Below are 17,358 nucleotides of genomic sequence, written 5' to 3'. Positions count from 1 at the left end.
GTTTACAGATATAGCCCATGCTGGAGTGGGGGGAGTCACCAGCATCCCAAGACTGAGTATGACAGTTAGCTTTGGGTGTTAAGGTAGCCTTATTGATTCTGGGAGCCACTAGGTCAGTTGCTTAGCTTATCTGATGACTTATGTGCACAAATGGAAAACGATAAAGGAGAGGGGTTATTACTGAGACTACATCTATCTTGGAGAGAGTAAAAGAAAACCTCCAGTAAATCTTAATGTAGATTAGCAATTGCGGAGTTCAATTACCTCAAAGTGGTAGAGGCTTCTTATATTGTATTTCATCAAGATAGGAATTATGAAGTGCTCACACTAATTCTCTGAAGTCACAAGGGGGGTGAAGAGTTGTAAGAGTCTGTTACAGTAAGTAACACACTATTCTACAGGGAGTAGACTGTTACAGTTCACATTACATTTCCAAATCTACAGTGCGAATTAGGTATTGATTTTTGGAGTAGGAGGATACAGAGTGTGGTTCACTCTGAAATGACGATGAATGTAAATTAGTCATTTTGGACTCAGAAATATCTTTCAGTGCTTCATAAATTTTTGTATGGAGAAAGAAATGTTGAATATCAATACTTAGATACTTGTATTGAGAAGCATAATCACAATATTTTAACTAAGAGGGATATTTATTTGTTTGTATAAAAGGAAGAATGTCAGAAAAATAAACCTATTGGTTATTGGTGATGGATGGGAATGAGGGATTCAGATAAACAGTACTTTCTGTCACCAAAATGCATTGTTAGGCATGAGTATTGACCAATTAAGTATGTAAGTAGTTAACAAAATCAGCTGGAAACATAGATGTGGGTATTGAATGTGTATCTATTTGTATGTATACATGCTCAATACATACAACATTTCTAATATGACTATATAAATATATATGGTATGTATCTAACAAATTATGAATATATGTTACATATATGTGCCTTATAATAGATGCATATAATACTATATATACAATAAACACACATAAGGAAGACTGCTTAAATATATGTAATATATTAATATAACATTAATATATCTAGCATTTATTTATTTATTTATTTATTTATTTATTTATTTATTTATTTATTTATTTATTTAGTATTGCTGTAGAATATGGGGTTTATGTAATGTTCCTGGCATGGCATGCAAAGTCAATTAAGCTATGTTCCAAATCGGGAATTGATGATTACACTGCTATTGTTTTCTGTGTGACCAATAAAATACATCTTGTCCTTAAATTAAACCTAGCACAAGCTATGTTTGAAATGTTATAGAAAACCTCCAGTTTAAAGAGATGTACCATAACTGGTTAATGGCTTGCTCTTATTTGGTTTATGCCTTTCCACCATTAACTCTGGTTGCTCTTATTTGGTTTATGCCTTTCCACCATTAACTCTGTCACTGTTGCATGCACTTTGATGTCTTGTCTGTATCCTTTGAAAGTTCACATACTTAACATCTAGCAAACATGGTAATTTTTGCTGTGTGTTTTGCATTTGCTTTGTTTTTCTTTTCTTGTGACCAGCTTTATTTCGTTATTATTATTATTTAAAGATTTACGTATTTGTGCATACAGAGCTGGGTTACAGGCCAAAGGTGCAGGGACGGTGAGAGGATTCACCAGATACAGGGTGGGGAGCAGAACGTGCAGATCGATGAAGTACACTGCTGAGGGGAGCAGCGGGAGGTTCAGGAGAGGTCTGCCACACCATGTGGTTAACCCCGAGGCAGGTGGGTATTGAACTCGTGCTGCACTGGCTTTAGCTTAGTGTTGTGCTTTAACCCGCTGCACCACCAGGGAGGGCCTATTTCATTATTATTTTTAAAATTGGAGTAAGGTTGCACTATAGCATTATGTGAGTTTTGGGTGTATATCATTAAAAGTAACATGTTTATGTACTACATTAAGTTTATCACTGAAATTCCAGTTCTGTCCTTCATCATAAAACCAACGTTTTTGTCTGATTTACCTTCTTCTTTCTTTGGCAACAATTAAATCTTACTGTCTAAAAGTTTGTTTTTCTTTACTAAGCCATTTGTTTGTTTTCTCAGTTCACCACATGAAAGTGAAATCATAGCATGTTTTTCCTTTTTTGTCAGACTTATTTTACTGGGCATAATATTCTTTAGGTTCATCCATATTGTTGCAAATGGTAGGATTTTTTAAAAATTTTATAATAGTTTATTTTTACATATTTTGGTGCATTTTTCCATCTCAGTTTCAATCCCCTTGGGTTTCCCATCACCAAATCATCCATGTGCCATCACCATAGTCCAGTGCATTTCCCTCCCCCCACTGTTTTTCATCCCACTCCCACTCCACCCCCACAAAATGTCTCTGGTATATAGCTATTCATCGTTATCATTATATTCTCACCTGTCCCGTTATATTCCTCCTATGAGTGAAACCATCCAGTATTTTTTTCTTTTCTTTCTGGCTTATTTCACGAAGCATGATCTTTTCCAGCTCCATCCATGTTGCTGCAAAAGACATGTTTTTTTTTTTTTTTTTTTGGTTGCTGAGTAATATTCCTTTGTGTATATATACCACATCTTTTTAACCAGTCATCCATTTTTGGACATTTGGGCTATTTTCATGTCTTTCCAATTGTGAATAAAGCAGCAATAGGCATGGGGGGTGGAGGTATCTTTTAGAACCAGTGTTTTTGTGTCTTTTGGGTAGATACCTAGGAGTGGGATTGCTGGGTTGTAGGGAAGCTCCATGTTTAGCAGTTTGAGGAAGCAAATAGTAGGATTTTAACCTTTTGGATAGTTGAGTAATACTCTGTGTGTGTGTGTGTGTGTGTGTGTGTGTGTGTGTATCACACCTTTATTCATTCACCTTAAACCTTTTCTGATATGTTCTTTACTTTGTGCTTTCTGTGTTCATATCCTGGAAGAGTTGTCAGTGTTAGAATTTGGTTTGGAGTTGCAGTTTACTCAAACTATATTATGAAATCTAAAATTAAAATATAAACATTTTGTTCCATATTATCTATAATTATTCAGATATAATAAAGTGATTAACAACCACATCTAACAGGAAAAAAAGGCATCACACATGATAGATAATTCCTTTTCAGTTTTTCCTCTAGTAAAAGAATGACAGGGAAAGAAACATATGAACTTTTGCACAGCAGGGGTATATTCTTGAGGATTAACAATGGTTTATTAAAAGACTGAGATATCCTAATCAAAAGAAAACTTTACATTTTATTTAGCTCTGCTTTGTTTCCAAATTTATTTAATTCAGTCTAACCTTTACTACTGACCTCAGATGATACAGTCATTCCACAGAAATCATTTTAGAAATTGCGAAAAGATGCTATGTTACCTTCTCTTGGGAAGTGGACGGGTTGATGACTGCATGAAAAGCAGGGAACAACACAGTACTGTCTTGTCCCCAAAAGCTATTAAAATTCTGAATTTATTTTATTCATCTGTGGACCAATATTAAGTCTATCAAGTGATGTTACTTTATAATTTTTACTGTTTTTGTCATACAAAAGTAAACAACTCTCATAATTCAAAAGACATTTCTTCAATGCACTTTAATTGTCATTGAATTACCACAAAACATTCTGGGTAATTCCAATTGTGCAGAGGCTACTGAGATACGGCTAAAATGAGGACACAGGCTGCAGAACACTGCCTGGACTCACCTAGACAGTAAAGTGCAATGCAGATAGACTTTCTCAGTGCACTGTTGAGAAGAAAGCATGTGTGCTCTACAGGGCTGGTGATCCTTAAGTGGTGGTGGTGGATGCATTTATTATTATTTCTTTGATACTGCTGAATTATTATATGAGCTGGTGATTGTTGTAGTGGACACTCATTGCAGTTGATATATTTAAGTGTGCAAGATACATGATTTATCTGTGTTCATCTTTAATTGGTTGGAGCATTGACTCCTCCCAAAATCCTACATATTTTTGTTGTATTCACCTATTTCTGAGTCATCATTCATTCTGGTCACTAGTTGGAAGGCTTATTCCTGATGAACTAGCTGGTAACCCTCTCTAGAACTGTGCTGTGCTGGGTCCTTTGAGATTTTTTTTCCCCCTGTGTGGAATACTCGGTATTTTAGAAGGTTCTCAGTTGCTATAAAACCCAAGGCAGCCAATAACTCTTTGGGGAAGAGAGATGTAGCATTTGTCTGTCTGTCTCTCCTCCTCCCTCTTCTTCCCTCCCTCTATATCTCCATCCCTTCCTCTCTCTTCCACATTTCAATTTCTCTCCATTTTGTTCCAGACAATAGAAAAAACCGTTTTCTTAGGAGCTAGATAATACATAATAAGAGATGAGCATCCTTTCTCAAAATCATCAGACAAAAACATCTCATCTTTCAATCTCTAAATTTTCAGACACAAAATTTAGAGACAGGTTGGGCTTTGTTCATCTTGAAAAATGTCTTTTTATTATTTTCTCCTAATCTGTATTTGTGTTTCTGTAAACAAAATATGATTCTTAAGCATGTTACTCCCATCACTCAAACCCACATGAGCATGGGTACTGGATATTCTGGCCCAAACTCCATGCTTCAGAAGAATGGTACTACTTAAAACAAAGACAATTCTTGCAGAGTCCACATGGTTCCAGTTGGGAGCATGTATCCTGGAAGATTTCTGACTTTTTCCTTTGACTGTCGTGTTTCCTTCACAGGCTGAAGAGTAGTCAGGAGGAATAGCTTGAAAGTACACCTTCCAGCACTTCCCTTCTTACCTGTTTCCGTGGGTGTCTAAGAGTGTAATCAGGCCAACCAGTTCTAAGAAGCCACATTTACTCTCTTCATTCTTACTGCCAATTTTTCTATAATATCCAGGAGATGTTCGACATCTAGGGGTACTTTTAAAAATTTGTCCACTTTGCAAGCCTGCTTTGAGGGTTGCATGATATGATTGTTACATAGAGACAAGCATGGGTTATCTTAAGATGTCACAGTCACTGTAATGGACCTGTGTCTGCATGGTGAGACTTGCACTCACCACATTTTAGATTTATGGGCCATAGGTGAGGATAATGGGTTCTGATAGGCAGTTCTCATTTATTTGAATATTCTGAGCAAAAGAGTTAATAACTTCTTAATTTTAAGTGATGTTTTTGAATCATTTAGGACATTCAGATTAGTTATGTCTACAATCAAATTATTTCTTTGGACTTAGGTATTGCAGCACATTAACATGCTAACCATAGAAGTGGTTAGCCCTTAGCCCACTTCCCAAAGGCAGACTTCTTTCCAGGTCTGGCAAGAAGAGATCCAAAGAGTAACAAATAATAATGGACATTACAAATGGAGTTGTAAAAATATATATATAGTATTTAAGGATTCTGTTGGGCATCAAGTGTGGGGGGGCTATTTTTCTTTAATCTTTCCATCATTTGTGTCAAACAATCAGCCCACTGGTATGAGTTTCCGATAGTGACATTACTCCTTATTATATTCAAACATAGATTTGCTTCCTACAATGATGTTTGTTTCAGCTTCAGTAATGCATAGTATTAATGTGCTGCTTACCATGTACAAGCCTTGGGAGAGTGCACAGGATAGAGGGGTGAACATACCTACGTGCTTCTGTCATCACAATGTTTAGATTGAAGTGGGGAGGATAAGTATTCAACAAGATCTTTGATATCAGTCCCATGATAGATAGGTGGCTCCCCCCATTCAATGGAGTATCCCTTCATGGTAGCTATGGCTTCACTGTGGAGATTTAGTTTGATGTGGTCCTGAGTATTATATTATCTTTTGTTTTTCTTATTGGTTGGGACAAATGCACAAATATATCACCAAAGCTTATATCGTGGGGTGCTTTGCCTATGCTTTCTTCTATGTAATTCATGGCTTCAGGTATTAAGTCCAAGTCTTTAATGCATTTTTAGTTGACTTTGTTTAAGAATGTAAACCAATAGTATTTCAGTAAAAGTTTTTAAAATGTTAAAAAAAATAAGGAATTATACAGTAGAATTCATAAGTACAATATGATGAGTGCTTTTTAGGAATATAAGTTACTGTCAAAACACAGGGAAAAATTCCTTAAGTGAGGGGCTTAAGAGTGAGTAGGAATATAGATGGATTCGAGAGCTCAGGGCCTGTGACTAGTTATTGGTCAGTCCATGTGGCTGCCCTTGAGTGGGAAGGAGCTCGAAGCAGTGGAGAAACTGAAAGGTGGCCAAGTGATGGGGAGCAGTGAGTGACAGTGGGTCACCACACAGGTCAGGGTGCTGTGGGAATAGGATGAGACTAGATCAGATAGACACTTGCATGGCATGTTGAAACTTTTGGTTTTCATTGTTCTGAAAGGAATAGGAAGCCACTGATGACTGATGGGGTGACTGACTAGATCGGATCCTTGCAAATAGAGTCTTCAAGAATCTCATTAGACTCTAGAGGATAAATAGATGTTTTTAGTTGTTTCTATTGATAGAAGAAAATATGATTATTCCATGGCACTGATATTTTTTAGTGACTTAGAAATTATTTTTCAGCAAAATACAGTAGTAATGCCTCAGTTGAAAAATTGCTGTTTCTAAGCAGAAATAATTATTTCTTTGAAAAAAAATCTATTTGTATCTACCAAAATAGTGCTTATATTGTGTTTTTTCTCACTTGTCCAGCATACAAATTTCAGCTAATAAATATGCTGTAGTTTATGTAACTGTAAGAACATTGATGTTACTAAGAAACAAAAATTATATCATGTTTGTTCTGGTGAAATTTTTGTGCTCCCCCAAATGTTAGTACATTCTTGAATTGCTTCATGGTATGTTTTGATGTCATCCTACCCATTTATATTTAAAGTGTTCTGTGCATTGTCCCAACATAACTGCCTTTCCAGGGAGCTTCTGTTAGACAACAATAAACAAGACCTCCTTTCTACTGATCATTCATTGTACATGGCACTTTTTTGGAGGCAGGGACATACCATGAAGAATTCAGCTTACATGCTCCTGCTCTAGTTTGCTTTCTGTGTAGTAAAACGCAAACAGATGTCTAGCCTTGCTAAAGTGCAGTCATTGCCTAGGTGGTCAGTACACTAAGGGAGAAAGTCCTTCAGCAGTCTTTCTCTGTGTCTGGTTTATTCTTCAATGGCTTTTCCTCTTAGCAGATACAAAACAGCTGAGTAAATGATTTTCTTCCGCTTCTCCAGGGAATCTAGGGGGTTTAGCTGAAACGTTTATTGTAAGTAAAGTCAAAGTTGAGTGGAGCCATATTTATGGGATGACAGCACCCCATAAATATCCCTTGACAGGTACCACAGCTCCAGGAGCTCCGGGGCATCACTTGAGTCAGACCATTGAGCTGGGACCAAAGAAGTGACTAGGTGCTTTTGGAGTGGTGGGGCCCTAAGTCTCTCAAGCCAGCTGCATTCAGAACAGTACCCCTGCAAAATATATATTAGCCAATGGGCATTGCAAGGCTTTATTTGTTCCAAAGATATTGCTTCTAAAATTAGCCAAACAGTACTTTTGTGGGAAAGGTTTAGCGTTGATAGAATTGGAATGTGTGGTACCATGACTCCTAAGCCAGTTACCTAGAGCAAGTTCTCTGTTCTCATTTGGCAAAACAGTGTGATATCAATAATAAACCTATGGTGGCTTCAAGAAGTTACAGTTGTTCAAGTAAAGAGCAGCTATTGCTGAGAATGTTATAGTTAGTCTTGGGAACACAAACATCCAACTGGTGCCCAAAGCTTCCCTTGTGTATTAACACCCCGAGTCTTACTGGACATCCTGGAGCAGTTTAGTCCTCATTCTTGGTCACCCAAGGGCAGGAAGGATCCCATGCCACAAATAAATCGTGAAAGGAGCCTGGGAGTAGCTGTTCATTCCAGGTGCCCACCAAGAGGTCCCGGAAGCTCAGTGTTAACAATGAGTCTGTTGATTGTATTTGATTTTTTTTTTTTTTTATGGAATTTCCTCCTGTTTGTCCTTTCCCTTCCCCATAGCTTGGGTTGCAACCACTTACAGAGTCCTTATTCTGTCTTAACGTTACTGTAATGGAAGCCATTGTGATAAAGATCACCGGACTGGGTGTTTGGAAAGGAACTGTCACACTCCAAATGACTGTGTGACCTTGGGCTAGTCATACAGTTTGTTTGGGCTTCATTTCTTCCTCTTAAAACTGTAGGCCATAAGATTACCTTTCCATCCCCCCTTTCTAGGTGGTTAAGAGGCTATAGGTTTTAGTGCTCTGAAAAGTCCCACTTTGTGTCAGATTACAGTGAAGTATATGGGGTTTGAGATTCTATTTTGGCCTTCAAAATTTTCTGAAATATATCAAACCAGAAATATTGATAAACAATTCTTAAAAGGTGGCATTCTATCTGTGGTGTTTACATTAGCTGACAAGTCATTTAGATAGCTTTCTAATCTGTTTTGCTGTCTAGCTACCTTTAATGGATGTTATAGCCACTGGCAACTAACAATTTGCAATCAGAAATGATAAGTAACAGAAGCACTTAGCTTTTTAGTCAAAGGCATCTGCCCACAAAGATGAAATGGACTTAGAATATGCTGTTTGGTGTCAAAGAGAAGTGGAATCGTACAGAGAGCCTGAGATGTTAGCAACGAGGCTTATGCTTACTTGTGTAAATATTCAGTCTAAATGTTCTGCGCTGGTCTCAGGTGGAATCATGAACTGACTCTGAAAGCAAATCTTGATCCATATGAAAATGAAGTTATAGTTGATAACTCTTAATTCTTGCTGTTAAATTTTCTAAAGAGAATTAATGGAATATTTTGAACACATTCACAAGTGTGCATTTTGAAAAAAGCTTTAGTACTAATGAAGTATCTATTTTTGTTTGTTTGTTTCTGTATTTTTTAAACTAAAGCGTCTCTGCTTTCAATTGAATTTTTCATTTGCTCTGTGTTTCTACATTTTCTATGCTGTATTTCTACTGATAGCTGGACCTCACTAAGGGAACAGGTTTTCTCCAAGAGTTGGGTCGTTTTGTGCACGCTCTGCTAGTGGAAGTCTTTAATTATCATGACAGGTTTAGAGAAACAGACTTGGAAATGCCACATTTCCTGTCTTCCATCAGTGCACTTGTTCTGCCTCTCAAGACTGTTTTGCTGCTTTTGATCCTATGAACTCCGGGAAGTCAAAGCATTAAGGTTGTTAGTATTGTCCACAAAATAAGTGTATGTAGGACTGAAGGAAGGATGAATGTTCTCATGATGAGCAGATTAGCATTAACTTCAAGGCACAGATTTTGAGAGTTAGTCCCATATTTCCAATACCTAAGACAATGTTTGGAAGTATCAGGTGATTAATTATTATTATTTTAGTGAATGGATGCTCAAGTGCCACTTTTATCTCATCTCTGTGTTCTTTGATATATTTCTATGAAGCCTGATTTCTTAAATAATTGACCACTTTGTAGAAGTACTGCTTTAATTATTCCATGATCAGTATGTGAAAACTTTTTGAGAAATGAACTCACTAATTAAACTTCAAGCTATTTTTGAGGATGAGGCATTTTGTAGGTTAAGTCAGGTTGTTTTACATTACACTTGGTAATTCTGAGGTTTATGAGTGCTTTGTTACAGTAATGATTCACAAACAGTGATCTACAAATGAAAAAGGTCCACATTGTCATGCATTTCATTTCTCAATCACCCTGCCTAAGTTAAAAATAAACAATGTCAGAAAAATAAAAACAATGATAGCAACAATGAATAATAAAATAAACACCTCTTTCTATTGTATGAGGAATATTAAATCAGGATTACCATCTCAAACACTGGTAAGTGTTGTTCTAGTGTAAGTGTAATGGCTCCTGTACCACCTCTAGAGTCCCCATTTTTCTTTGTTGATGGTATCTTAGTGAATATCACACCTAAAATTCAAACACTCTGCAGGCTGTCTTTAGTGTGATGATTTTGAGTGGGTGATGCATTCATCTAAACTAATCCAGTTAAAGGTAACTTAATTAAGAAAATAAATTTGACAGTACTTTTCTGCTTCTAGAGGTATATTACATTAGAGTGTTCACATATTTGCCCGTTTCTGCAGAAACATAGGCATGCAAAAAAGAGGACTCAGTCTTAAGTTTGATTGTGATCTTAGAATTTATCAGTGCTACCCTTTGAAATCCAAAGAATTTAATTTTTAAAACAAATTCTTAATGTGCTAATTTAAGCTGATGTAATTAAAAAGGCTTACCAGTTTATTCCAGAGTAACTATATCACCAGAAGGAAATTGCAGGTGGTTTACTGTTTTATGTAATATTGGTCACATTATGTCAGTAATTAAAATTTTAATTCTACTGAACTTTGCTTTGTTGTTGATTTCTCTTTTTAATTAAGAAAAATGATTGATGTTTGAAACCATAGGTTCTTTTGTATTTCTTAAGATTATTTATCTCAGATATATTCTGAATATAGTCATATGTTTCATGTGCATGGAAGATTCAAGGTGATATTCTTTGATCTTTATGCAACTATTCAATTTTTAACATTGTATTCTATCTCTGAGCTTGGAAAAGGATGTACCATTTCTTAAATGGCAGGCCACATTTTACTTCAGCAAAATGTGAAATGGTAAAATACCTAGAGCTATGTGATTTCACATGTGTTCATGTGTTTAAAGCTCACAGAAAGACATTACTATATCAATCATGAAACATACTTTCTCCTCATGCCTTAAAAATACACATTGTGGCCTTCCCTGGTGGCGCAACGGGTTAAAGCACTACACTGAGAAACTAAAGCCACTTCAGCATGAGTTCGATCCCCACTTGCCCTGGAGGTGACCACATGGCAAGGTAGACCTCTCCTGACCGGCCCGCTGCTCCCCTCAGCAGTGTTCTTAGTCGATCTGCCTGTTCTGCTTTCCGCTCTGTCTCTGGTGAATCCTCTCACCCTCCGCATCTCTGGCCTCTACCCCAGTTCTGTATGAATAAATAAATAAATCTTTAAAAAAAAAATACACATTGTTCTAGGTCAATGGCTTATAGGTCTTGTTACATCTTATGTCTTGTTTGCAATTTGTTTTGCACTTATTCCAGGTATACACAATTCACTTTGCATTTGCTTGTTATTTACATATCTTTGAATTGTCTGCAAAGTTTGAACATGGAGTAGAACTATTCTCCCTTGACTGTGCCTTCCTGAATGGTCTAGCTAATGTTTATAACATCCGTGTGCCTCTGTTCTAAACTGCTAGGCTTAGGAGAGGGAAATCATACACATACCACTTTGACAACTTATTCTACTCATATCCAAAGTAATTTTAACCAGAAAATAGGAGAGGCAATAGCTAAGCCAAGAAACAGATGTGCTTTGTTGTTTTAGATTTGCACCTACCAATATGTACCTGGAAAAGACTTTTTTCAATGGAAAATAAATTTTTCAGTGACAGGACATGAGCGCTTGGTTGGAGTTTCACAGATCCAGATCCTATTCTAATTACCTTGTGCAAGCTGTGGCACCCTGTGTGTGCTCTGTCACTTCTCTCAACCTTTTTAGTCTCTGAATGAGAATATGAGCATGCTCATCCCACCCCATGGATTTTTGTAAGCCACAGGAAAAAAATTTTTGACAAATCACCAGTGGCACACTATAAACAGACTCTCTGTAAAAATAAATAAATAAATACAGCTCTTATTTCTATTGAATTGTAGTATGTTATAAATGCTCCCCCTATGACCGATTTAAAATCAACTGTGATTGATTTAATAAGCACTTGGGAAAAATTCCTGAATATTAAGGAGTTCAAAGGTACCAGTTAGGCCAAGCACACCCATGGCTACTTTTCAATAATTGTAGTAACTATTTCTTAAAAATTTTGTCTTCCGGGGCCCTCCCTGGTGGCGCAGCGGGTTAAAGCACAGCACTGAGAATCTGAAGCCACTTCCGCATGAGTTCGATTCCCGCCTGCCCCGGAGGAGACCACATGGCGTGGCAGACCTCTCCTGACCCGCCCGCTGCTCCCCTCAGCAGTGTACTTCGTCGATCTGCCTGTTCTGCTCCCCACTCTGTCTCTGGTGAGGCCTCTCACCGTCCCTGAGCGTCTGGCCTGTACCCCAATTCTGTATGCACAAATAAATAAATCTTTAAAAAAAAAAAAATTTGTCTTCCATTGATCCAAGAAAAAAATTTGTTGTTTGGTCAAGTTTTATATCAGTAGGGAAAAGAATAGTAATCAGCCTACAAAAGAATAGTAATTTATGAGATTCAAAATATTAATAATTTCAAGTAACATAAGCTACCTTAACAATGTTGAAAGTCAGTAAGAAAATGATAAGACATTTTAATATTAAGTTAAGTGCTTTAAAAGTTTGTCACTTTATAGATGAATTAAATTTATGTGAACTTTTTTGAGATTGGTTAAAAATTTACTCACGTCTTCTGTCTGTACTTTCTTTAATACTCACAAAAATGCTATGTGGAAAATATACATTTGCTACCTATGTAAAGAAAGAATAATTGAGTCATTCTTTTAAGACCTGAGTTTTATCAGAAATCTTCCTTTAATTTTATCCAATAGCTTTTATATTTTTGAAGTTTTTAAAAGCTTGTCACAATCATGTAATTTTTGAAATATGATTATTGAGTAACCAGGTGATTATTTTTATTAATAATTAAAATTTGCATGTATTGTTTGATGTTATGGACAAGCATCAGCATATTTAAAGTGAAACAACTCCAGACAGACATGGTGAGCATGCAGGTGACTTTCATATTAACAATGAAAATCTCAATTCAGGAAGTACACTCTTGTGGATGATCTAGGGAGGAATCACCTGAGTGAATTTAGTGGAGCTGAGAGTATCACTTCTCATGTGCAGTTCGCACACCATGTGCAGTCAGTGCAGGGACTTACCCAGTGAAACTCCTGTCCATTTTAGCAGGAGTCTCTAATATGTGAGCCCTGGAAGGAGGCAAGGGTGTTTCTGTATTCATCTCACTCACAACATCTGAATCACTGTAGCCTAACATGGTATTGCCTAGAACACCAAGTTTACATATTTGGAACACAACAGTGAGGATGACTGTGTACAGCAGAACCCATGTTGCCATTTCCTGCTATGTGAGAGGTGTTTGCTGTGTCATGTAGTCCCAAACACATAGAACTGTTTCTTCAGGGAGGCAAATGCATGTGACTGTGTACCCACTTACTGTTCCTAGACATATAATGAGTGTGCGTGAAAATATATTTCATGAAGTAATTAAAATGGTGTTTGGGGCATTTTATCAGGTTTTGGGAAAGCAAGGCCATATCATCTTTCTTTCCACAGTTTAAATTATTATGCTTCTTAGGGTATAAATTGCCTTTATGGTAATTGCAATTCTAGTATAGGGGCAATGGTTATAGGGAAGAGCTAATAAACACTTTTCAGGTTCATATAACATTTAAATTGAGAGGAGGACATTATTTTTCATTGACACAAAATGTGATTACTTCTTTTCCTTGTGGAAAGATCCAAGATCAGCATTCTAGATGAAACCAATGGGTATGTCTATATATTTCATGCACCGATATGGAGAAGTATCAATAGGATATCCTTTCATCTGTCCATTTCTTGGACTCTTTCCCACAAAAGCTTTTTTTTTTTTTTAATGATATTAGTATGCTCTAGTGTTGGAATGTTTTGCCTGTGGTTAATACTCATCAGAAATAAAAATGAATATATTTCAAGGATTCTAGGGGCAGAAATTCCATAGGCAATTTAGTGCTGCTGCTTCTTTTATTACCTTGCTTTTCCCCTCTGTATCAGATTTTGTTCTCATGCAATTCATTCTACAAGCAAAAACCAAAACGGAGCTTCATTTAGAAAATGAAATATATTTAGGATACTTTGTCAGCTTATTTTTTAAAAACATATTTCTTTTCTGAGCTACTTAGGGAATGAACTGAAGGGATGAAAATATGAAAAATCCTACTTTATTAAAATCCTGGATTTAGGGCTTTTCTTTTAGATGAAACACTGCCTAACCAGAAATTATTAATATTGAGTTAGATATATAGGCTTTGCAACATAATAATTATAATAATACCAATCATTTATTAAATGTGCATTATTTACTAGGCTCCACAATATATCATTGATCCTCAGAACAGCTCTCTAAGTTGGTGCTTTTATTATCTACTCCCACATATAAGTAAGACTGGTGGAAGTAAGTTGAAGTAATTTGTCCAAGTTTATTCTGCTGATAAGAGATGCAAGGGGTATTTCAGCTAAGGCTAACTGATGTAGAGTTCACATCTTAAACACTCAATTATATTGTCCACTGAAATTCATGAGATCACAGGTTGTGCTGAAAAAAACGTGCTAATAGCCCTTCCTTCTTCTTCTTCTTCTTTTAATGCATTGCAGCATAGAATCTGAGTCATTGACACCCTCTTTTTCTGCCTTTAGGGCCCTGGGGAAGGTGTACAGGAGACTGTGGGCCAGGAGGAGTCCAGACTCGGGCACTGTGGTGTTTCCATTTTGAAGGGTGGACAAGTCACCTGTCCAACTGTGATGAGAACAACAGGCCTCCAAAGGAAAGAAATTGCTTCCGAGTGTGTGACTGGCATGGCGACCTCTTCCAGTGGGAGGTGTCTGACTGGCACCGCTGCGTGCTTGTTCCCGCCGCCCATGACCACGCCAAACCCCGGACTGCAGAGTGCGTGACCGCTCAGCATGGGCTGCAGCACAGGACAGTGCGCTGTATCCAGAAGCTGAACAGAACCATGGCTGCAAAGGAAATTTGTGAACACTTTGCCCCTCAGCCCCCCACTGAACAAGCTTGCCTCATTCCTTGCCCCCGGGATTGTGTGGTATCTGAGTTCTCACAGTGGTCCAAGTGTAGCAGAGGATGTGGGAAGCAAGTGCAGCACAGAACTCGCAAGGCCATTGCGCCCCCGCTCTACGGAGGGTCCCCGTGTCCCAATCTGACTGAGTCGCGGACCTGTGACATGCCCCTTTCCTGCCCTCTTGGGGAAGAGGAATATACTTTTAGCCTTAAAGTTGGACCATGGAGTAAATGTAGACTGCCTCCTCTGAAAGAAATTAACCTAAGTGGAAGAACTGTTGTGGATTTTAGTTCTGATTCTAAGGAGCGAGTCACCTTTCGACATCAAAGTTACAAATCCCATCACCACTCCAAGCCCTGGGACATAGAGATAGGTTTTCAAACCCGGCAGGTTTGGTGTACACGAAGTGACGGAAAAAATGCTATGCTAAGGTAGGAGGCCTTTATATCTTTGTTTCACCTAAGATGTTTTGCGGTGAGGTTTGTTATGATTTTTTACAGAGGGAAAATTAAAAATTTGGGATTTGGGTTGCTAGCATTTTCATTTGGGAAGTTTTCAGTTTTAGTTTTTTTTTTTTTTAAAAATCAAATATAAACTAGGCAAGGCTCTGAATCCTTGAAAAATTATTTGTGCTGCTTTCTAGGATAAATGATATATTAACATATATAAAAAATCATGCAACTTTTAAAAGGTCTTCTGTTACTAAAGTGTTAAACACTTTAGCAAAACTAAAACTAAACTAGTTTTTAGAAAAACAAAATCTTTGTTTAGAATTATAAAAATTCAGATACACTCTTATTCGGAGTAGAAATTACATAAATATTGTGTTTCCAAATGTTCAGGTTTTTTTATGATTATTTTTGTTTTGTTTACTTTTGTTTGCAAGATTAAATAGACTCTTTTACACAGATTTATATTTAATTTCATAATAGCAAGGGTACATTTAAGTTTATGCCAGAATGTTTTCTTGGGCATAGGTTTAATAAAAATACTAACTTGAATAGCAGTAATTAGAATTGCACATCTTTAGAAGTAATGCACTAAAACTTTTAAAAGCATTATTTTATTTCACATTGTAGTATAAAATAGAATACTATAAACTCAAAGAAATATATTGAAATAGATTTTATTTTTTTCTCAGAAGGACATATAAATATAAGCATTAGTACATTGCCAAGATTCTTCTACATTTAGATGCTCCTCAATAGTATATAAATTACCAAACAATGAAATACTCATGTTTAGGAATAATCATTACTATTAGTTGCTGCTGTTTCAGGATTCATAGTTGATGGCAAAAGACTCAAACTCTTGTATTCATGAAAAAAAACAACAACCAAAAAAAAGGAATGTGATTGTTTTTGTGTTTTCATTTGCCTTCACAAATAAGCATATTTTAAATTTGCTGCTTATCTGATTTATGCCACATATAATAGAAAGATAGATTGGAGAGTGATTTTTCTATCTTTTATTGCTCGCTTCGGTGAAGCCCAAAGGATTAAGTAAATAATTTGTGTGATTATTGCTTGAATGTGTATATGGGACTCTATAAATATTGTTTTCTTAATATTCCATACTGTTTTTGCTGCAGTGAGCATTATATAGAATATTTGCATTTTTATTTTGCTTGTTTTTACCATGTTCTTTTTTTTTTTTTAAGTGAGTGCACTAAATTTTTAGCACAGTTTCAGGTTTAAACAGTTTTAGGAGAATTAAGTGGCAAATACAGTTTCCATGAATCCTCTCAATCTCACCCCCTGTACTCACAAAGCTTTATCATTCCTCATGCATTATTGTGGTACATTTGCTAAAATTGATTAACAGTATCTATAGACACATATCTCTGGTCCATAATTTATATTGGAGTTATTCTGTGTTGTACATTCGATGGGTTTGGACAATTGTATAATGACCTGTAGCCAATATTTCTGCATCATAAATCATAGTTTCATTACTCTCCAAACTTCCTTTATTCAATTGATTATTCCCTCTCTCCTCCCCAAATCCCTAGCAACCAGTGATCTTTGTATTTCCTTCATAATTTTGCCATTTTCTGAATATCATATAGTTAGAATAATGTAATATATAGCTCTTTTGACTGGCTTCTTCAGATTAGCAATAGTTTTTAAGGTTCTTCCTTAATTATTCATGCCCAACTATTATTACTGATTAGTATTCTGTTGTGTAGATATATGACAATTTATTCACTTATTGAAGGCCACCTTGATTGTGTCGAAGTTTTTTTTTTTTTTAAGATTTATTTCTTTATGCATACAAGAACTGGGGTACAGGCAAGAGGTATGGGGAGCAGGGTGTGAAAGATTTCACCAGTGACAGAGTTGTAGCAGAACAGGAAGATCCACAATAATACACTGCTAAGGGGAGCTGCGGGAGGGTCAGGAGAGGTCTGCCGCGCCATGTGGGTCACCTTCCTGGCAGGTGATAGCATTCTTGCTGCAGTGTCTGTGGACAGCCCCATAGCACTGTGCTTTAATCTGTTGCATGACAAGGAGGGCCAAATGTGTCTAAGTTTTGACAATTTTAAATAAAACTGTTCTAAATTTTCATGTACAGATATTTACACAAACATATATATATA

The 17,358-nt window shown here is 36.6% G+C and overlaps 1 protein-coding gene across 4 annotated transcripts in view; it reads left to right on the top strand.

The window, feature by feature from the left end:
* THSD7B (thrombospondin, type I, domain containing 7B) overlaps positions 1–17,358 on the top strand; it is a 792,320-nt gene that overhangs the window by 258,490 nt on the left and 516,472 nt on the right. For all 4 annotated transcript variants that reach the window (XM_012728237.1, XM_012728251.1, XM_012728256.1 and 1 more), the window contains exon 3: positions 14,380–15,190. In XM_012728237.1, coding sequence (XP_012583691.1) covers positions 14,380–15,190 — 811 coding nt within the window. The remainder of the gene's footprint in view (positions 1–14,379; positions 15,191–17,358) is intronic.

The sequence above is a fragment of the Condylura cristata genome, unplaced genomic scaffold (genome assembly GCF_000260355.1).
Source record: "Condylura cristata isolate star-nosed mole 26May11 unplaced genomic scaffold, ConCri1.0 scaffold00002, whole genome shotgun sequence".
NCBI classification, from domain to species: Eukaryota; Metazoa; Chordata; class Mammalia; order Eulipotyphla; family Talpidae; genus Condylura; species Condylura cristata.
The sequence above is the reverse complement of the archived record's forward strand: the minus strand, read 5'-3'. Positions and strand labels throughout refer to the sequence as shown.